At 46.3% G+C, this 23,751-nt stretch overlaps 1 protein-coding gene across 1 annotated transcript in view; it reads left to right on the forward strand.

The window, feature by feature from the left end:
• LOC138568929 (cathelicidin-related antimicrobial peptide Bf-CRAMP-like) overlaps nucleotides 1-23,287 on the forward strand; it is an 82,632-nt gene extending 59,345 nt beyond the window's left edge. Inside the window, exons 2-4 of the mRNA XM_069646701.1 lie at nucleotides 4,408-4,512; nucleotides 10,815-10,898; nucleotides 22,757-23,287. Of these exons, the coding sequence (XP_069502802.1) occupies nucleotides 4,408-4,512; nucleotides 10,815-10,898; nucleotides 22,757-22,834 (267 nt within the window). The 3' untranslated portion in view covers nucleotides 22,835-23,287. The remainder of the gene's footprint in view (nucleotides 1-4,407; nucleotides 4,513-10,814; nucleotides 10,899-22,756) is intronic.
• Nucleotides 23,288-23,751: the final 464 nt, after the last annotated feature.

Consider the following 23,751-nt stretch of genomic DNA (forward strand, 5'->3'; position numbering starts at 1 on the left):
ACCTGAAATAATGTTTTTGGAAATATGTCTTGTGTTTTATTTCTCTAAAGTGTAAGAATGTAAGTAGAAAAACTAGTGTTATACATTTGGTATCTGGGTAGTGGGCGGGTCCCTCTGCAAACGCAAATGGGTACTCTGATTTGCTTATTGGGGAATGCAGCATGGCTGAAGCCCATGCCCCATGGATTTGGAGACTGGCCATGTCTGCAAGCCATGAGCACTGGCCATTGGATACATTATTATGGTATAGTGAACACTGAGCTAGGATGCAGGGTGGTTCAGTGAATACTAGGGGTGGTTTGGTTGTGCTGGGGGTCATGGTTGAGCCTTAAGCCGTAGACAATTGAACAATGATTTGCATCCCCAGCATGCGCTGCTGATAATGACAGACATACGTATGTGTTGCAAAAAATATGTTTCTTAAAGGAGGTTTATAGTTCTTTCATATATATGAAAAGAGGAATTATTAATAACGTACATACAGTGATGTAACACCATGAAACATTTCCACTTATAAAAACCTATTAAATTGACAGAACAAACTTTGTTAAACAGATGTTACAGTTATGATGCGTACCACCCTTGGGACTCTTCTGCTCCAGTAGTTAGCCAGTGGCGTCCCACCTTGGCATCCCTTGACATTTCCCTCCTGGGTTCTCATGAGCACTTGCCCATCCTTACTGCCCCTTCTGTTTATGCACTTCTCTCACTGCACAATGCTTATGTGCATTTATTTGAGCACTGTGTACAATGTTTTGTATAAGTGAGGGAAATGAAGATGCAAATGATTTGTAGAAGATTGTTAAGTGGCTATAGGTGTGTGGAAATGTAATATGGTCATAGGGTTGTATGGTTATATGTACAGATTTTGGAAGTGATTGGTGGATGGATGTGTCACTATTTGAAAGCAGGCATTGAGGGAGTATTGCAAATATAAAATTTAAAAGGGCAGAAGGGCTATCCAGCACTATTGTGTGCTCGTGCCATGCGGGTCTTTTAATGATCCATGGCCTGGAAAGGGGACTATGGAGACAGCGGATAGTTATAAAGGTCCCTCGATATTGGTCCTTATTGTGTGCTAGAGAAAGGTTTTTGGGACAGAACATAGTTTCTGTCCTATATTGGTCTCTAGTATACAATTGTCCATTAGTACCCGGCGAACCGTAAAGATTGTGTGTTCTTTTCACTGATTCGTTCTTTTCTGAGCCTTACTGTATGGTTTTCCCTCTGCGGCGAACATGCGCCGGACTCCTTCATTCTTTCACCTCCCCATGAAGGCGCTTGGTCCGCCATTGAAGGGGAGAAGGGACTACAAGTAGTCCCTTCTCCCATTCCATGGTGGTATTTCTTTGTTTACTATGGCCACCACGGAAAGAGAAAATGGACTACTTGTTCCTGTCCATGGTGGCCATTTTTTTTACTTTTTGTTTTTCGACTGGAAAGCGCAACATATCTTGCAGCTGAAAAGAAACACCATCAGTACCCCGATGTAACGGCCCGTGGTACTAATCGCAATAAGCCCCTTAACTGCGGGCCATTACTGCCTAAGGTAATGCCCCTGGGGCCTTCGTTAAGGCCCTCGCTAAGCACAGGCCTGTAACTATGGCCCCTGGGGCATTACCTTATGTGGTAATGGCCTGCAGTCAAGGGGCTTATTGCCTTATTATTACCATTAGCATAACACAACTTGCTATTGGAAATGTTGGAGAATTTTATTGAGTCTAATTACTTTACTGAGAAATGTAAAGTTGGTGGAGTCTATAAAATAATTATTTTTTAGGTATTTCTTTAACTGCGAAAGGTGTTACATCTAAGGTAGGGGGCAGTGTTTCTCATGCTCCTTGATTACAGCTTTAAAAGCACTTTGGAATTGCTCCCCCCTGCAGAGTGATATGTTTCAGTATACACAGAGTACTGTTGTTTTCGAAATATATGGCTCAACAGCCTCTTTTACCGCTTGCAAAGTTGCTGGTGGGATTTTGTGTCCCACAGAAGTAGGCTGTGGTTACAGTACTGGTTGATGAAGATGAGGTGGAGGAAGACAGCGTACTACTTCCTAAGAAAGTAACAACCTTTCTGAGAGCATTGCGGTGGTTGGATTTGGTGATGCGGCACATGGAGGTGGTCCCATAGTAGTACTGTCCAGGTAGTCCGTGACTCAGTACAACGTTGCACTCAGTGCATTTTGACTTTGGTAGCTTTAGCCTTTGGGACATTCCCAACAGTAGTAAAGAACTTCCACACCCATGATTCTCTCTGGGTGCTAGAGGCAGACACTTCCTATACCTCATCTTCTTGGTCCGCTTCATTGTCTTTTGAAGTACTGCACTTTTTTTGTTGTCTAGGTCCTCCAGCTCGTGGTGGTGGTGTTGGCTCTTGGGGAGGAGGCATGGAAACAGCTGATGCTATTTTTAAGATAAATAGCAGTTTTGCTAATATTCTTTAAAGTATGTGCCCTGTGCTGGATTGTTAATGGCTAATGACTAAGAATAGGTGTAGGAGCTGTGCAAGGATACATTTTCATTTTGAGCTTCTAAGTTCCTTCATGAGCTGAAAGGTGCAGTTCTGAACTATTCACGAAGCATGCACCCGTCCGCGAAGTGCAGACGCATTCGCGAACACGTCATCATGCTGCACGCGTGCAGGTGGTCATGTGACACTGTCCGAAAAGTCTGCGATGATGTCAGACGTTTGCGAACATCACCAAACACAATAACTGTGGAAAAAGTTGCAAAAATAGTATAGAAGTGTTACAAATTATGCTAGAAGGTGGGGCATGGCAGAGCTTTAAGGTGAAACTTTGAAAATTTGACACAAATTTTGCTATATTAGGTTAAGTATTATATTAGCAAGTTGTAGGAAATTAAGGGTGCACTGGTAAAAACCCATGAAATTCACTGAAAAAACTTTGTTAAAGGGATGTTATGGTTAAGTTGCACTAACAAAAACCTATGAAATTCACCGAAAAAACTTTATTAAAGGGATGTTATGGTTACGTTGCGCTAGTAAAACACTCTGTTAAAGGGACACTATGGTTAAGTTGTGTTAATAAAAACCTACGAAATTCACTGAAAAAAAGTTGCTGAAGGGATGTTATGGTTACAATTAAAACCAAAAAAAACCATACATTTGCCAGTTATGACAAGCTAAGCAACCGTAACTCACGCCACCACCGTGCACTGCTAAGACTCACACCCAGGACATGAAAGATGGCATCACATATTACATTAATTTTGATTAACAGTCTCTAGAAGGGGTTGAATTTATAATGTTGGAAACAAGATGTTAGGGGTGATTGGGAGACCTGTCCTTAACTACTTAATGTATTAAAGAATGTACTCATGCAAACAAATCATTACATTCTAGTGTTATTGTTAATAGAGGAACCTAATCATACATACATATAGGCCATGGTTGTAGTATGCACCATCGAAGTACAATATTTTTTAATCTAGTAATTGTCGGTCTTAAAATAATAAATGTTAAACATGGAATAAATAGGTAACAATTGTATTAGTTGAAAACATACATGTAAAAATGCACAATGCACAATGCAAAGAATTTAGAGGCACATACAGGGAAACTGAACTAAGGATAAAAGAAAGAACAGCACCAAAACATGACAATAACATTAGCGTTAATCATCATGTACACATATTAATTGTGTGTTTGAGGTGTGCTTATTGCCCCATGTATGTGTACTATGAGCTCAGATTAAACTCTAAGGAAAGTACTTTAAGAACATATAAAAAGGTTAATGTGTAGATATATAGCACCTTCTACATTTTGGAAATTCTCATTGTCCGTAAAAACCAAAAACTAGCCGAATCATGTCAGTAAACAAAAACAAGTGGCCCAGTTGTGTGATGTCATCAATGACATTTGTGATGTCATCTTTCATGTCCTGGGTGTTCATTTTAACAGTGCAAGATGGTGGCGTGAGTTATGGTTGCTTGAAATTTGCCAGTTACCATAACTGGCAAATTTCGAGGGGATTTTCGGTTTTACTTGTAACCATAACGTCCCTTTAACAACGTGTTTCAGTGGTTGAACAGCAACTATAGGCTCCCTACCCCTTAGGCCGATTCAGAGGTCTCTTTCCCCCTGTGGCAAGTGATCCATTCATGCTAAAGCGTTGCCATCACATCAGGGTCTACTGGACTATCAAGAGACTTCTAAGATGGTATGTACAGGCACTCCACTGATAGTGGCAAGTTCTATTGGTGCATCTTTGCAGGGCTGTCGACTTCAGAACAATATGTTATGTGCTGTCCAAACCATGAGGGCCAAAGAATGACTCACCCAACGTGCACCTATGAAATTCTTTAATCATTTATTTTAACATATGATCAAACGTATGCATTATTTTGTCTGTTGATGACCATTTTATATTTAAAATGTTCTCAGACTGAGACTACAAAATCCCAGCAGCTGAAGTTTATGATGATGGAGACCGAGTGCTTGAAGTCTGAGAACAAAAGCATTGAAGAGTGTGACTTCCAGGAGGACGCAGTGAGTACAACTGCATAACATGGCATTATGGTTGTGATTGCAACAGTGTTAGAGCAAAGCACAACAGGGAAACAGTATCTTTGTGGAAAAACATATTATTTCAATGCATTTTTGCAGGAAGACAATGTTTGTCCTTGTCCAACTTCTTTGCATTGTACCCAATATCTCCTTTCAACACAACAAGGGAGTGAGCCAGACCTTGCCAGGCTGATTAAGGGAGCCTCAGGATATCGGGTGGCCATTATCGAAATGGATCAGCAAATGGCAGGGGGGTCACTAGGATGGCAAAAGATCCAGGGCTACAGCCCTCACACCACCACCACCACCCCAGCAACACTTCCGGTTTTAGACACAGACAGAGTCGGACTGGAGCATAACATTGTCTTGGGCTCCAATGAAAAAGTAACCCATGGTTGCAAATGGCAATTCATTCCTTTTGTAAAAGACTGTTTGAGTAGTACCCAAGGGGTAGGTTTTTGATAAAATGTGATAAAATTGTGCATTTTAAAGAGTATTAATTCATTAACACTGGTTAAAACTACTAGCTGCATGGTGAAGTAACTTATCAAACTGGCACACATGGGCCAAAAAAGTGTCCCACTTTAGCTTAAAAAAGTGTCCCACACTAGCATTTTGCGTTTTTGGTTCAGCATTGCCCTATTATTGGTCACTGTTGCTATGCAGCCTGCAATGTTATTTTGATCACTGTTGCTCCGTAGCCTGCAATGTTATTTTGGTCACTGTTGCTCTGTAGCCTGCAATGATATTTTGGTCACTGTTGCTCCGTAGCCTGCAATGTTATTTTGGTCACTGTTGCTCCGTAGCCTGCAATGTTATTTTGGTCACTGTTGTTCTATACCCTGCAATGTTATTTTGATCACTGTTGCTCCGTAGCCTGCAATGTTATTTTGACCACTGTTGCTCCGTAGCCTGTAATGCTATCTTGCCCAATGCTGCTCAGTAGCTTGCAATGATATTTTGGTCACTGATTGCTCCGTACCATGCAATGACATTTTGGTCACTGCTGTTCCGTAGCCTGTAATGCTATTTTGCCCACTGCAGCCTGCTCTCTATGTGTAATAGTGGACCGTAGTGATATCTGCTCACTGCTGCCTGCCCACCGTGTTAATTGCAGCCTGCTGCGAACCCTGGCTTCTGCTTGCCCACCCGCACCATGCTGCCCAATCTCACAAGTAAGCTTGCCTGGAAGATACTCACGAGTCGCTCTACCTCCATCACCACAGCATTTGCTCTCTTACTCACTAAAGCCACCTACCACCATATCATTACACTCACTAACTCTCCCTACATTCAGTCACCACTGCACTACTACAATCCCGCTGCCCACCTTCAAGCCATCATGCCCAGCCTCATCACCACCCAACAACTTCTAAGCCCACGCATAGCCACCTCATGCTCACCTTCCACCAGATGCACCAGACTTAGAGCCAGAACTCAACCATTAGATCTCATTTACTTTGTCATGTCCACAGCTCCCCGTAATCTCTGCATAGGCTCCAGTTCCTCCCTCAATCACACCACACACCTCATGCACACTCACATACAAAAATTCACACCCACAACACACACTACACCTGACGCAGGCCGCATCCATGCCAGCATCAAGCCCAATTCCGCACCCACTTCACACCTTAAATGTGCCCTCCTCAACGTTCGCTCACTTTCAGCACACGCCCTAGAAATACATGATCCCTTTCCAACCAGAACCTCGACTTACTGGCCATCAATGGCTACATGAAGCATGCGCCTTGCGGTCGCTCTCGCACTCCCCCCTGACTACACCATTTTCAGACAAGACAGACCAGGTCGCCCAGGAGGAGGAGTAGCCCTCATCTTTAAAGAAACCCTTGCCATCAGACCCATTAGTCATTTCTGGGATAGCAATTCCGACATCCTATTTGTCAAGCTTGCACTGTCCCCCAATAACACCACCAACATACACATACTATAGAGCACCCCCTGGCCTCCCATCAGACTTCCAGGGACACCTCACCCACCTACTCAGCGATAACATCAAAGGTTCTACCAAGACCCTTCTTCTTGGAGACCTAAACTTAGGATTTAATGACTCCAATGACAAAGCCGCCACCTCCCTCACTAAAGAGATCACCGACCTAGGATTCACACAAAAAGTCTCAAGCCCAACACACTCCAAAGGCCGCACCCTTGATTGGGTTGCAGACCACAGTTGTTTCACCAATGTCACAGCCAACACAGCCTTGCCATGGACAGACCACAACTGTATTGAGTTCACCTTACCCTTTTCTTCCATGCCAAATATCCTCACACCGGCCCCCACTGCTCAAGTAAGAAGCTCAAACAAACTCCCACAGGATAACCTACAACCTTATCTTAACATACCAGCACTAGCCCCAACTTTCTCCAACAATCCAAACACCTTAGCGGACGTATACAAAGATACCCTCTCTACAGCCATCAACTCCATAGCACCACTTGAATACAAAAAGAAAAAAAAGTTGCTACACAAAAATTCATTGTTCATTGAAGAACTACAGTCATTACGCTCCCTTAAAAGGGAGGCTCAGAAAAGCTGGCAAACCAACCCCAGCGACAACACCAAGAATTGCTTTAACCTCATCTCCCGCCAGTATAAAGATGCTATTAGTAAAGCCAAAGCAAACTCCTTCAACGTCCGAATCTCCAGTGCCAACTCACAATCTAAGGAAATCTTCGCCACCTTCAATGAACTCATCTCTCCTCCAAACTCTCCAGATGAGATCATCAAAGATGAAGCAAGGTGTGCCAGTATCCAATCTGCCATGCTCAATAAAATGGAACTCCTCCAAAAAACAAAAACAAAAATTAAGGACCACTACAAAGCTCTACCTCACCATGCCGAGCCTACACTCACTGACCCCACCTCCCCTACACCAAACTGTACCAAACCTCTTTTCACTTTTAGAGACATCACTGAACCCAAAGTCATCAGCCTCCTCAAAAACCTTAAACCCTCCATATGCAAAGGGGACATCTGTCCACCCAAGCTCATAAAGGACTGCGCGGAACCTCCTTGCCCCACTCCTGACAGCCTTCATTAATGCTTCCTTTAGAACAGGCACCATTCCCACCAGCCTTAAAGAAGCATGGGTACTCCCCCTTCTGAAAAAGCCTACACTAGACCCAGCACAGCCCAACAATTATCGTGCCATACCTACTGTGCCGTTCCTCTTCAAGATCTTGGATAAAGCAGCCCACTGCCAAATCCAACAATTCCTAGTCTCACTCCATTCTCTAGGCAATCAGGGTTCCGCAAAGGTCACGGTACGGAAACTGCCCTGGTTGACCTCAAAAACCAGATCACCCAAATCATGAACAGAGGGAAGCCAGCCCTCCTACTACTCCTTGGCCTGTCGGCAACTTTTGGTTTGGTTGATCATAAAACACTCACCTCACACCCAAGCTCTAGACTCTATATACACCACCATTCAAGCCTGGATGGCAGCCAATGGCCTCTGCCTCAATGGGGAGAAGACCGAAATCATCATATTAGGTCAAAAAAACACACTAGCCAAGCTAGATAAACTGTACTCCAACTTCACCATTGACAATACGACCATCTCTGTCTCCACATCTGTAAAGGCTCTAGGTGTCTACATAGACTCAACACTATCTATGACCAGACAGGTCATCGCCATCACCTCTGCCTCAGCCCACACCACCAACTCATCAATGCAATTAAACCATTCCTATCAAAGCCAAACTGCCTATCAATAGCCAGAGCCACCATTGGCCCAAAACTAGACTATTGCAACGCCCTCCTGGCAGGTACATCCACAAAAAACCGAGCCTAGACACAAACATATGGCCAAATGTTCATGTAGAAGTGTTATTACTTAGAAAATACACTTCGACCAAAAGAAAAACTACAAAACAATTATTTCTTACTTTTCACTTTTTCACTTTTTTAGCCGCAGGAAGTTGTGCGCTCAAGCAACATTTGGAAACCGGATCAGCCAAACTCAATAACTTTATAAGAAAAAAGTTTGTTTCAATATATGTACTTGCCCATTAGGGCAGGAAGGACAATATGGATTTAATAATAAACCCGGCAGCAGACTGCAAAATACGAAAGATTATCTACCACACCCAACAGGCCCAAGGGACAACACAAGATGGAACATGTACCGTAAATGCTACATATAACATGTAATTAAAAATATACCATGAGAGGAAAACTCGATCCAGCAATGCACAAGATAAAATCCACTGCATCCAACACACACCCCTACCCACGCACAAACTCACACATACACACAAATATCCTTCTGCACACCCACCAAGCAGTTCAGGTGTGCGAACAACATGAAATTAAAAATATAGCGAAAAGTGAAAATGTATGCTTTGCAATGCACCACACCCAACGCACAAAAGAACAGAAGGGACAGCACACAATGAAAAATATACCCAAAATTAAAAATAAATTGCATAATGCACACAACAATCTGCTGAACCCAACATACAGACACAGGGACACCACCGGAGAACACAAGATTACACCCCCCCCACACTTGGAATGGTACTCTGAAAGCAGGTGTAATACATTTGTTTTACAATAGCCTGGCATTGAAAAAGTGGCTTTCATTAGAGAAGAAAAGTGTAAGAAAGAGTTCATGGTTATCACATATACAGTATAAGTCTACTAATGTAGGGAATGCCAAGGGCAAATGCAACACATTGTAAATCCTGCAAAGGTTGGGAATGCTAGGTTTAAGGTGCAGACACTGTCTAAGCATGTCCCTGAAACAAACACAGTTTACCACCCATGCTCTGGTCAAAGTGAATCCCTGAGTTGTTTCAGGGTTTCCAGAATGCCCTGCTCTCCTCCGAATCTCATCTCTGGGAGAGGGCAACCAAGGTCCATGATTCAGAGACAGGATAACGCTCCCCTTGTTTCACTGTGTTAGTCCTAAACAGGCCAGCAATGGTCGGTCACATTTAAGCGTGGGTGGATTGTACAGGTCCTCGAGGCCCAAGACACTTCTGGTGGAGTCCAGGTGTTCATGAAACAAACAAGTCATGCAGATCTCAGAGCTTTGTCTGGGCACCGACAGGTGCGTTTGCAGGTTCTCACCAGCTCTGTTGGGGACTATGTTGCTCATGTCATGCAGCACAGGACGGAGTACAGTACGCCAATGCCGAGATGCATACAGCCATTGTGGGCCATTGTTAGCATTTGGAGCACTTGCCATGCAAAGTGAAGTGGGTGGGGAGAAAGGGGTTGTGGGTGGGGAGAAAGGGGTGAGGGAGAGTGAGAGGACAGTCAATCTATCCCCAGAACTTAAGAGGCTGGGAAGATAAAATCAGTGGCAAGGAGGAGAAGTGGACGCACTTTAAAGTCTAGAGATAAAATATGGGAGGGGCCGGAGGTGGGAGAAACAGGAGGGAGACTGGTAAACTGTAGCCGGTGGCACACATGCACGCACTGCAAATGGCATAGACATGTTAGAGCTGCGGAGTAATAGGAGAACTGGAGTGTGCAGAAGAAATTTAAGCAATGGAGAAGTTGGAAGAACTGAGTGCTGTCGTTTGCCGAACTTGCCGGCTAGTTATTGTATCATGAAGAGTAAGAGAAGAAAACCATTGCATGTGAGAAAAGCTGCACAGAGCGCCATCCGGTGTCAACAACATATCTCTACATGTGTCTAGATGTCTCTACAAATATAACATGTGTCTCTACATGGCACTTCAAATATAACAGGCCTCATTCTATAGCAAATTGCAAATGCATACAAAGTGGCAGAATAATGTGGATAGTCTAATGTCACTACTTCATGTCACTTCTAATCAGAATGAATGATGGATAACTAGATCCCTAAATGGGTAATGATTCTCTAACAATGGGCAATGATTCTGTAATGATAACAAACCAGGCTTCTCCATACAATCAGGTTGCACAGCTGGAGACATTTACAATGAATTCCCATGGATTCTGCCAGCTTGTAGTAGGTGCTAAATGTAGATAGATTCTATAGGAACCCATTCATTTTGCATTTGCATGGAATTCCCATGCAAGCGTAAAAATGAAGTGCCCTTTGAAGATGAAGGAGGAAAGCATGGCAGCAACTTTGGTGCACCTTCTCCACCTTTACAGTGAAAGTAAATGTCCTGGATCGATATAGCAAGGCGTAAATGCATAGCACCTTTCTTTTATGCCTTGGTTTACCACCCTTTACATTAGAAAATGACCCCAGTGTGTTTTACTCATTAATACCCATGCAAAAGACATTTCATGAGTGACGCTTTTCTCCCATCCTTTGTAGGTAATGAAAATTTGCTCAGCGTTCTTCCCAATGGATCCCGAAAGACACTCCATTATGATCAATTGCAACGGCCCTATTCCTGTGGTAAGGCTCTCAATTGTTTTAGCTTATATTGGACATATCAATGTGGTTGCTTTTGGTGAGGTTGTGCAACCTCTTCATCTGGGCCCGGCAGGATAACTCAGGGGCAACATCTCTGTCTTGGTAGCAAGACAAAGCAGAGCCACACAGGTTTGAATCCCGGTCTTAGAGACTGGTCTCCGTTATTAAGCGTGTTACAAAAGATTACTTAATTAATTGACCTTGGCTGTATAGAGAGACATCTTGTACCATTAATACAGAACAAAATAAAACTACCAAAAAAACCTTAATACCCTGATGATTACTGAAAAGATTCAACATGTTTTCGTCCATCAGATTCTGTTAGTACCTTCTTTAAGTGACCCGAAAAGGGGTTAATATAATGCAATTACTCCAGCAGTGTCTTATGCATCATTGTGACAATGTAATTTAAATATGAAGTGACTCACTGTGTGAGTCAAAAAGAGTTAGTCCATGGTGCAGCTTCCTTATGGGTTGAGTTCCCCTGTAGTTCTCGCTATCACCTCTGCTCTTCAACATTGATTAGTTCTGCATAGCCAAAAACAATTTCAAATGTATGCAGATGTACACTGATTCCCTGCTAGTTTCCTCGAGTTTCTAAAACACCAGATACTGTATCTTAATTGGTCTTAAAGTGAGATCGTGTGTGATTCTTTTTGATTTAAAAGTCATAGCTGTGAATTCAGTCACTTAGCAGTGCCCCAAGAGGAAAAGGGTAACGGTTGGAGGAGGGGCTTCCATTTTCACAGCCTTGGCATATTCGGGTCAGGTAAGTGCGCGGAAAGGGCAATTTATAAGTATAGGAGTAGGCGAATAAGGGGCGCGCGTGGCAAGCGCAAAGTGAATTCAATGCAGACAAAAAAGCAAGTGCAGAGTGTTCCAGGTCTGTTCAGAGAAGGCTGTCGGGAAGGAAATTCAAGAGGGGAATAAGTCCATGAAGGCAGCAGCACAGTCCAGACCAAGATAAAAGACAGCAAGCCAGGGAACCCCAGAGGATAATATGCAGAGCAAAAAGGTTGAAGGCATTTGGAAAGAAGAGAGTCTTGAGAGCTTTACTGAAGCAAAGGTTGCTTTCTTCTGCTCATAGGGTCATCATTCTGTATATCGTTTTTGGTTTGCCAAGCAGAAAGTATTCTGGAGGAGTCGGATATTAGAAGTCATGAGGGGCAGTACCTAGACACTGTATACTGCAAGTACCCAGGACCAATTGTGTGATTGGCTGTACGAAAGGTGTAGATCACTTTGAAGGAAATGCAGTCATCAACTGAGAACCAGTAGAGTGATTTCAAGGCAGGTGTAATGTAGCCTGTGGGCTTCAGTGCCAGGACAAGTTTGCCCAGCTTGTTTTGTATGACCTGCAAATGGTGGAGTATAGTCTTGTGGAGGCCATGCTATTTTTATTTTTTTATTTTATTGGACATTTGTAGGGCACATATACAAAGGTGTTTTCAGTCACCACACGACAAAAGGTGGGGGGCATGGGAAATCATAAGAATACAACAATAAAGAAATGGTTATATTGGTCTTGTGACAATTCTACCGTGCAAGTGCAAGAACAAGGTGATAAGTGCAAGGGGATGGGGGCAGAGGGAGAAGTGACAAAGTGGGGAGCCCCCATGGGTGGTTGCAGGCAAGTGCTTGTTGGGCCAAGGCAGCACGGGCCAGGGAAAAGAGGGGTGGAGGAGTGCAGTGGAAAGGAGGACTAAGTTGGGACAGTCTTAGAAAGGAAGCCCAAGGGCAAGTGCTGGCGGAGGATGCTGGGGGGGACTGGTAGGTGGTGGCCTGGCCCTTGTATGACTCTGAAGGGAGCAGGCCCCAGTCCAGTAGCAGATGTAGAGTTAGCAAAGGATGGGGAGATGGAAGGAAGAGGAGAAAGGAAGGTCTTGAACAGTTTCCAGAAATTAAGAAGATTCGGTTCAAGTCTGAGTGGGGGAGGGAGGTTGTTCCACAGTGAAGCGCCACCCGAGGACAGGGATCCACCTCCTATCTCTGCTTGAAGAAACATTTGACCTTGCAGAGAGTTGGTGCCAGAAAACTGAAGGGCTCTGCTGGGAGGTATTTTTGGGAGAAAAAAGCTGGATGTAGAGCGGTCCAAGGCCCCAGACAGCCATGTGGATGATGCAGAGAGTCTTGAATTTGATCCTTGCAGTCACCGGAAGACAGTGGAGAGATTTTAGGGCTGGAGAGATGTGGCCCCTGGGCTTGAGGAGAGGATAAGTCTTGCTGCCCTATTCCGGATTTGTTGGAGTGGGCAAAGGCAGTAAAGAGGAAGGTTGAGGAAGAGGCTATTGCAGTAGTCAAGCCTAGAGAGAACCAGGGCTCTGGAGACATTGAGCTTCTGGGAGAAGTTAAGGAAAGGTAGAATGCCCCCGTGGGGATGAAGCTGAAACTTGGGCTTCTTGCAAAGGTACGTGATGTGTGGAGAGAAGGAGCGATTGGAGTTAAAGATGATCCCAAAGCTTTTTGCCTCACAAGTGGGTTAAGGGAGGGGATCCAGGGAGTCTAGTACGAGAGTGAGGGCAAAGCTAGGAGCAGGTGTCCCAATGAGGAGGATCTCTGTCTTAATGGAATTGAGGCAGAGATAATTGGCAGAGCACCATGCCTGAATAGCAGTCAGACTGTCAGGTATGAAGGAGGAGGAGGGGGAGTTGGAGGAGGGGTTAGGGGAGGGCAGCAGGAAAGAGGGTGAGACTATTGGAGTAACCTATCCAAGAAAGGACTAGATCCCTTGTTGTGCCTTCCCTGTGAGTGAAATTCAGAAAAGGGAGAATGCTCCATGCATTTGAAGCTGGAAAAGCAATTTCTAAGAAAGCTCTTGAATGTGTGGCGAGAAGGAGGACATCAAAATGAGCACCCAAGTTCCTGGGTATAGGAATCAAAGAGGGGAGCCCTAGCCAGGGCAACAAAAAGGACATAGAAGTGGAGGTAAAAGATTTCTATTTTTCCTGTGTTATGGGAGAGGTTGTCAACAGATATCAGATAGGGGACACAGACAAGGCAGGATGCAATGAAGCTAGAATCGCCACATAGTTAGAAGGCAATCTAAGGGGATCATTTTCAATTGAGTGGTGTATTTAACAAAGGCAAACAAGCAAGATGTAATGCTTTTATAGCTCTAATTAATGCCCCCCCCATTTATGTGCCTTTCCGAGTTGTGTGAGGCATGTAAAGAGGAGTTTGCATCACCAGTTTGCTTTCCTCCTCCCTCTAGGAAGAGCACCACGTTTTTACACCTGCATGCATTTTACACTTTTTACAAAAGGACCCCCTAATTATCACCAGCATAAGTATGGAAAGTTCCGGGCAATGGGGCAGTGATCTCCACCAGCTATTGCAGGCATATGTTGAAGATCCAGGGGGAAGAGTATAGAGCCTTGGGAAGCCCACAATAGTCAATTGTACATTCAAGTAGGAGTTGGCCTCAGCTGGAAGGATGTGTTGCACCCCAGGGCACTGCCTTTAAGGGATTTTATTGCAAAGGAGATAGGCTATCATCAACTCGCAGCCAAGCAGGCCTCAAACCCCATGATAAGGAAAGTAAAGAAACTATGCATGTGTTTTCAGTTCAAGACCTCCTTCTCTCGCCTGATCTTTACTGTCATTCTAAGAGTGTTGCCTTTGGGGGGCGTGGCTTGGCGCCATGGTGAACGGTCGGGTCCGGTGAGAGCGCCCGGCCGCGACCGAGTATTACCTAAAATGCCCCAGTAAACTGCCAGCTTAGGTGAAGGAAATCGTTAGCCTGCAAAGCCCGGAGGCTCGGGCTGCTCGCGCCTTAATTTTCAGCGGTCCGAAGTGGGGATTGTGCCGGGCCCGTCTTCTTTCAGTGGCGGACTCCGACGTGCGCGGCGAGCCAAGATGGCGGACAGCGGCCCGACATAACGAAAGCACCTCCGATGCCCGAGCGGATTTGGATCTAAGGGCGCCTCCCCCTCCGAAGCACACAACCGTGGATCTTCCCGGAAGAGACTGACTGGTGGCACTGCCTGCACCCCCTGATCGCGGAGGCGGGAGCCGATCTCGGCCCGGGAATCATCGGGACGGGATCTCCCCCCCCACCGGTGTTCCTGAGAGCCGGGGCACAAGTCCTACGGAGCCCCGCGACACCCACAGCCACCCTGCCGGGGAGAGAGGTGACCGGCGGGGGGCCCGCACAATACTCCGTCGACCTCAGAAGCAAGCTGAAGTCCCCCCCCCCCTCTCCGGCCCGAGAGTCCTGCTGTGGTCCCAGATCTCCCGCTCCCGCCACCCTTGCATAGTTGGGCCCGCGCCCGCCCCCCAATAACTGTTGGCCGCCGCCAGGAACACCGGAGAGGCAGCGGGCAACCGGAGGGCCGATTACACCCAACAACATTCCCGGACGAACTCCGTGACTCCCCCCCCCAGTAACCGCCGGCGGAGACCGTGGGTCCCGGCCTTCCTCCGGCCTTCCTCAGGGGGCTTGCCGGCACCCCTCAAGCGCAGGGGAAAAGAAGGCGGCCCCCCCCATCCAACGGCCTGGTGGGTTCGGGGCGGGAAGACCCTCGCAGCCCTGAATAGCGGAAAAGAGACTGAAAGGCCCAGTCCGCCAGCCTCCCGGGGGCGCGGACCCTGAAGAACGTGCCTGGAGGGAAGGTAAGGCGGCACCTGCCGCACTGCGGGGGTTTCCCTGCCCATTCGGCCTATCCTAGCACCCCAGGGGTGACCAAGCCAGCCACCTAGACGTGGCCCTTCTGAGGAGCGACTCCGAGACTTGAATTGGCTGGCCTGTAGAAAGGGCGTGAGGGTGGCCCGGAGAGAGGCCCAGGTGCTCTATAACAGTCACTCTACCTCCGAGTGGGTCGGGCCCCGGCGTATTCCACAAGAAGCAATGTCCAGAAACCCGAAAGTAACCAAACAATCAGACATTGCGACTCTGTTGTCTACTAACATGGGGGAAAAGAACAAGAAAGGAGACCGCAGTGACATGGGGGGTACCGCTCAAGAACCCAACGGGGGGTCCACAGTCCAAGCGGTGACTAAAGCCGACCTACAGGAGCTCCTCTCCGCCATAACCAAGGAATACCAGAAAGGGACAGAGGAACTGAAAGACAGAATTGCGTCCCTGGATAGGAGAGTGGGCGAGATCAAAACCAGAACAACAGAAATAGAGACCACCCTGTGCGAACAGAACTTTGAGATCGGGGAGGGGGCCGATAGACTCTCCGCTCTCGAGGCCAGATGTGAGTCCCTCGAGAATAAACAAGAAGAGGCTGAAAATAGGTCGAGACGTAACAATATTCGCCTGAGGGGAATTCCGAGCTCGGTCTCCGACGAGGAGCTCAACTCCTATGTCAACGACTTATTTCGCTTCATCATAATGCTCCCAGACGGAGCCCCTTTGGAACTGGATAGGGTCCACAGAGTTAGAGCTAGACAAAACGCAAATGTGGCGCCTGATGTCTTAGCAAGAATCCACTTCTATAAAGTAAAGGAAGAAATTATGCAAGAAGCCAGAAGTTCCACCCGAATTCTCTTCCGGGACGCCGAAATATCCCTATACCAGGACCTAGCGGCGACCACCCTCTCGAAAAGGAAGGCTCTTAAGCCACTAACAGAGTGGTTGCGCGAACGGAAAACAACATACCGATGGGGCTTTCCCACCTCTTTACTCTTCACCTGGGAGGGCAAATCTTGGTCCATCCCTTCCCCCAAAGAAGCTGAGAGGTTCATGAATCCCGAAAGCGAAGAAGGGGCCCCCCCTAATGCTGCCGAGGTCCCCGGAGGTACCCGCGGGGAATCCACCAGAGCCTGGACCAAGGTACCTAGCCGCCGTAGACCCCGCGGTCCCGCGGGCAAATTCAAAAGGGACAACAACCGCTAAAGGGGCAGCCTAGAACATGAAAAACACAAGCTCCCCCCTGGCCGAGCTCTCTGCTCCTCTGACGGCGGAGCCGAGCCTCTTCGAGATGCCTACAGTACTCAAATCAGTTAAGCTTATCCTGAACATTTACTGGCCAAAGGAAGAGGCAAAGTTTGCCTCCATGCCGAATCTACATACCGGTCCGGCCGTATGCCCCGTTGGTTGAAGGCTGGCCCGGAAACCTTGTTATAGTTTGATGGGTGGGGGGTGGGGGGATGGGGGGGGACGAGGGGCAGAGGACAGCATTGTAAAGATGAAAGAACGGAGAATTCTGTCACGCAGGAACAAGGAACAAGAAAGCTTCAAGGAACAATCCGAATCGACTTACACGAAATCCAAAAGATGGGTTCGCTAGACAAAACCCTAACCATTACAACCTGGAACGTGCAGGGGCTTAATGCACCCAGAAAGCGGAAAGCAGTGGAACACAAACTAGACCAACTAGCAGCTGACATTGTCTGCATTCAGGAAACCCACCTCATTGCGGACGACCAAAGCCGACTAAGATTTTGGCGCTACCCAAAACGTTACTTCGCCTCAGCCACACAGAAAAAGAGAGGCGTAGCTATCCTACTAAAAAGAGACCTCCCACTAACACAGATCACCATCAAAAGAGACCCCGAGGGCAGATTCCTACTCCTGAAAGGTCTCCTAGTGGAGCTACCGATCACCCTGGTGGCCGCTTATGCGCCAAACAAAGAACAAGACCAATTCCTCCTTAGCCTCCTTCCAATCATCACGTCCTTCGCAGAAGGCTGCCTAATAATCGGAGGGGACCTCAACCTCCCCCCGGATCCGACGATGGATAAGACGCTTCCAGCCTCAAGGGAGGACTTCTGCAAATCCCTCGCCCTGGCGAAATTCTTGCGGGAAACCGAAACAATAGACATATGGAGATTCCACAACCAAGGGGAAAGGGACTACACCTTCTTCTCGCACGTGCACAAAGGCTACTCACGCATCGACCTTTTGCTCGCCACGAATAACCTGGCCCCCTGCGTGGAGAAGATCCAAATCGGACCGATAGCAATATCGGACCATGCTCCAGTCACGATGGTGGTATCTATCCATGGGGCCCCGGAACCTACCCAGAGGCAATGGAAGCTGCAAGATTACATCCTGACAGATATATCGGCTAGCTCTGACCTCGCTGAAGCAATTCGGAATTACTTCTCTGAGAACACAACCCCCGACTCCTCAACAGCCATGGTGTGGGATGCCATGAAACCGGTGATTCGAGGGGTCGCAATGGACCTAACAGCTAGACTCAAGCGCCAAAACCTATTCAAGCAACAAAAGCTCGAGCAAAGACTCACAGCCTTGGAAGACAAACTCAAGGCCTGTTACAAGAAAATAACGCACCAAGAACTAAAAAAAACTAAAAGAGAGCTCGAGATCCACCTGGCGGACCGAGCCGCCAAAGCATTAACTTATACCAAACAATACTATTACCTGAACAGTAACAAAGCGAACAGACTCTTAGCATACAAACTGAAAAAGCTTCAGACCAGGAACCATATCCAATCTCTGCAAGACAGGGACGGCACCTTATTCCACCGGGACCCCGAAAAACTCGGGTTAATGGTGCAACACCACGAGGAAATCATGGCAGGGCCCCCGACAGCCACCACAGCCATCACCAAATTCTTGGCCTTAGCACCAAAGAAACAGCCACTTCCATCCCTAGTGAACTTAGAGGGCCCTATCTCAGAGGAGGAAGTTAGCGAGACGATCCGCCACCTGAAGAACACAACACCTGGCCCGGACGGGTTTTCAGCAAAATTCTACAAAAAATTCGCTCACCTGCTAGCCCCACAGTTGGCAAAGCTATTCAACTCATTCCTGTCCACCGGCTTCACGTCCCCCTCCATGAACGAGTCAATAACAGTGCTGATCCCTAAACCAGGAAAAGACCAAACACAATGTTCATCGTACAGGCCCATTTCGCTCCTAAACAACGACGCGAAAATATTTGCAAAAATCTTAGCAAATAGGCTATCCCCTTTCCTCCCAGAGCTCATCCACCCGGACCAGACCGGATTCATCCCGGGCCGGGGTACCCAAGACAACATTCGCAGAACTATCAACATCATTGAATCAGCGAACAGACTGGGCACAAAACTGGCAGTCCTCTCCTTAGATGCGCATAAAGCTTTCGACATGCTCGACTGGGGCTATATCAGGAACATACTAGAGCACTTCGGCTTCGGCCCGAACTTCGCAAAATGGGTTCTGGCCATCTACCAAAGACCCTCTACAAATCTTCGCCTCAACGGGACTAAATCTAGCAGAATAAACATAACTAGAGGCACGAGACAAGGATGTCCTCTTTCCCCACTTATATTTGCCCTATCCATGGAACCATTCGCTGAAAGGGTCCGCCGAAATGCATCAATATCAGGCCTAACGCACAAAAAAGAATCCTACAAAATCGCGCTTTACGCGGACGATGTGTTCCTCACACTCACCAGCCCGGAAGAGTCAATAAGAGCCCTATGGCAAATGCTCGAAGAATTCCGAGCAGCATCGGGATTCACAATAAACATCTCCAAATCCATCGCACTGGGCATAAATATCCCAAGAAAGACCAAGGCTCATCTCGAAGAGGAGTTCCAAATTCCTTGGGCTGGAAGCAGCTTCAACTACCTGGGGGTGCAGATACCCAATAAAACCGAGAAGCTGTACAAGACCAATTTCCCGGCACTCTTCAGAGACCTGAGAAATGACATCAACCGCTGGAAAAAACAGGAAATCTCCTGGTTCGGCCGAACGACTGCGATAAAAATGAATCTCACGCCACGGCTGCTATACCACGCCCAAGCCCTGCCGGTGTCGATCCGGGAAAAGGCCCTGCAAAAACTACAAAGAGAGGTGCTGAAACTAGTCTGGGAAGGAAAGAAATCTCGCATCCCAAAGCGCATTATGCTCCGAAGCACCGCCTTGGGCGGCCTAGGGGTCCCAGACGTGTCTAGGTACTGCCTCGCAGCCCAACTAGCCCCGGCCTTTGCCTGGAAGCTTCCAACCAACCGACCCCGGTGGTTAAACCTAGAGGAAGATTGGTGTCAGACCCCACTGGAATCCTTGCCCCACTCCAGGGAGCCCAAGGGGGCCAGGGACCTGGGCCCCCTATCAGCAACGAGAAACACAGTCGCCAGCTGGAGGGCCACAATGGGTCCACTCACGCCAATTTGGAACAACCCCGACTTCTCCCCCGGAATCACACCAAACCAGTTCACGGAGTGGCGAGCCGGCGGCTTAGAAACTATCTCCGATTTCTTCGAAAACGGCCTCCCCCTGAACTTCGAAGAGTGTAAAGCAAAGTTCAAGATTCAGGAAACAGAAAGGTTCCGCTACTCCCAGCTGAGGCACTGGCTATCACACCCTCAGGTTAGGAAACTAGGCAGCAGGGAGCTAACAGCATTGGAACATTTCCTCTCGACAACCCCCCCTAAGGGGAAAATATCAGCCCTGTACAAAATTCTAGACAGAACAGATCCCACAAAAAAAGAGCCATATATGGTGAAATGGGAAGAGGACATCGGGAGACCAATCGAGCTGGAGGAATGGCAACACATCTGGTCCCGCGCTCTGAAAAGCTCAAAATGTGTGACGAACAAAGAAAGTGCGTTTAAAGTTTGCTACAGATGGTACAGAACCCCGTCATTCCTCAACAAATGTAACCCGGCTATCCCAGCGCAATGCTGGAGGGGATGCCCGGACCGCGGAACTCTATTCCACCTCTTCTGGTCATGCCCCAAAGCCACCCTTTTTTGGGAAAACATCCTGGAACAAATTAAGACAATCACTGGACTCAACATCCCCTGGGATCCAAGGATCGTGCTCCTGGGGTCGACAGGAGAAGGCCAATTCCCTCTAACCGGCAACCTGGCGGACCTATGCTCCCACCTCCTGACAGCCGCCAAAATCTCCATCGCCAGACTCTGGAAAAACCCGGAGGGTCCATCCACACAGATGTGGTGGTCTAAATGCTGGGAAATCGCCGCAGCGGAGAAAGTCACAGCCATCAGGTCAGGCAATAAATCCAAATTCGAACGCACATGGGCGCCCTTTCTGGACTTTGGGCAGCAATTCCCTGGGGTGGCAAGGCAGCCACCTAACTTACGCTGGATGGAAACCCAAGACTGAAAAAGAAAGCACAGCCCCAAGCCAGACAGGCTACTGAGTTCCTCCAGTTCTCCGAAGTGCCACGAATGATCAATCGAGTTCCCCTGACTTGGAAGACCCGGCACTAAAGTACCCTGGCGTAATCCAGCGAAAACGCTACCTCGAACCCTTGAAATAGTCTCCTTGGCGAAATAGATAGTAACCTGTTCCTGTGTGAAAACAGCTCCTTGCGAAAACTGCTCCTTGTCTCTCACCCCCTCCCCCTTTTTCCCCCCCCCCCCATCCTGTTGTGGTTGCTACTTTTATTATTTCTTTTGCTCTTATTATCGAAGAGAACGCAAGACTAGCTAAGACCAAAGCACGCAAAGTATTGTTCTCCTAGCTATGCGTTCAAACAAGCTGACATACATGTAATAATCTTACCTCTGCACGACTTGTTATGTTGAAAACAATAAAAATAATTTTGGAAAAAAAAAAAAAAAAGAGTGTTGCCTTTGCTATGATCATCAGACTAAAGACACAAAGATCCTGATACTGGCCCACCAGAGTCTTGCAACATAGGCCCTTCTTACAAATTTGGTGTTAACAGGAAGGGTCTGAATTATACGAAGCCACGCAGACCCTGCATTTATCCTCCATTCAGTGGTTCCTTTAAACTCCATTGTGGCACCGTAGTATTAACTCAAGGATTAATATTGCATGAGTAATACCACATCCATTACATCATTTGTGTGGAGCTAATTACTGGCACACAAATGTAGGTGTATATTTCACATTTGGATTTCAAAATCCATAATGGACTGTAGGGGTAAAACATGTATTATTCTGAAATACTGCTTAATTTACTTTTCCTGCACTCACTACTCATGATGAGGCTCAAAATATGCAATTGTGGCAAGGAAGCAGATGCCAAAACTACAACGGTTTCAGACTCAAGCAGCCAGAACATCTCTTAATCTCAGGATTTAAACAATATTACACTGGTCTTAAAGGAGCTGCACTGGATCAAAGAGGCCCAAAGTATGACCTTTAAAACTATGGGTGCAAAGCTTTGCAGAGAAATGGCCCTGAAAATGTAATGACGTCTTCACTGAAAAATATCCTAAGGCAAAAGCTTAGATGTGGTAGCTCCAGACTTATCAAGCGTATCAGTTTGTGTAGCAAAAAGCACAGTGGCAAAACTTTCCTCTCAATGTCTTACCCAGTATCCACTTCTTTAAAAGATCCCCAAAACAACTCTTTCAATGAAGATTGACCGTCACCAGTTGGAGTTTGTTCCCCTATTCTCCTCCATGTACCTACTTCTTGCACCCAGAATCACACTGACTGAAAATTTGTAATGGCTTAGCATGAAAAGCCAACTCTGACAACCACCTTCTGGCACATTGTGAGTGAAGTCTTACCCATCGTTTTCCAACACTGAATTTGAATCCTTTAAGAACTCAAGAGTTAAATACGTAAATACAAAAAATCAGTAATGCCTCATTAAAATGGACACACAATATCTGCAGATGGTGAACTACTTGTTTTTTATAATCTTGTCCTTGCATTTGTGTTTATTTATCAAAATGAGAAAGGCATGACCCTTCTTCCATCTTACTACATTGCTTTACCTGTCCTGTCTCTTTTCCATGCTCCAGTATTGTTTGTGTTGTTTCCAATCTAGCCCCTTTTGAATATGGCCGCTGTTCTTTGAAAGCACTGCAGCTCATTTCATAGGGATAAGAATGAGTGGAAGAAGAGTTTCTTGCAGGACTACATGAACTCCATGTCAACAAAAAAGGTTGCCCTTGTGTTATATAATGATGGAAATGTTAACAATTTTTTGTTATTTCAGCGCAAAAATGCACGGAGGCGTGGTGGCAGAGTGCGGTGTCGGGGACCAGGCTGCTTCAACCTTTTAGGAATTGTCTGATAGAATGAAACCTTTCCAGAATCGTAAGGGGTCTGTGAAAGGAGCTCTCAAAACCCTGACTTGCAGCCCAGCGAAATGAGGACCCTTCACTCTTATTCAAGAAAGCTTCTCTACCCTCAAAGACCAGATCTTGGATTAAAAAACCATGATGAAAAGACAAAGATACAAAATAAGATGTATTACAAATTGTCATGTTATTTAGCCTTATGATAATATGTTTAACCTTTTTAGGCTTCAACTCTCCTCTTTAGTCAATTAATTAATGTATTCCTATATGTGTTTTAAGGAAGTGACTTTACAAACTACTTTTGGATATCTCTTTGAAAGTCTCTGATTTGGTGCGACTGGATAGCCTTTTGTTGTTGAATATAGTTACAAATGGCAAAAGTGTACACGTTATATTCCTTGGTTTGTGTCAATAAATGTGGTGTTGGTGAAAAAGCCATATTAAAACACATTGTCATACTTATTGGGGGGGGGGCATAGAAATGAGACAGTGGAGAACTGACCATTCTTGGAGCCTTTCAGAACTGCAAAAAGATTCTTTATTCTTCACATGTATCAATTTTCAGTGACAACATCAAAGCATCCGCTGGTCTACTGTTTACTTCTCAAGCTTTCTGAATAAGGTCCTAGTCGTTGTTTCTCAAAGTGATTACTACTATCCAACTAGCACTCTTGTTAAAAACGTATGTTAGGCTCTTGAGTTAACCTGTGTCCTAAAAATCTTCTAAAGTTACTCAAACTCTCACTAACATCTTCCCTTTCTCAGGGGCTAAATGTACCCCTATTACCTGGTGTGATGCCAATTGATGGGAGGCAATCTGTATTCGCAACAAGGTAAGGAATGTGTCCCTCTACTGCTCTTTTTAGACCTTTAGTTACCTTTCTATCCATCACAACATTATTTAGACCAC

This window comes from Ambystoma mexicanum, chromosome 2q, assembly GCF_040938575.1.
Source record: "Ambystoma mexicanum isolate Mex_15411 chromosome 2q, UKY_AmexF1_1, whole genome shotgun sequence".
NCBI lineage: Eukaryota > Metazoa > Chordata > Amphibia > Caudata > Ambystomatidae > Ambystoma > Ambystoma mexicanum.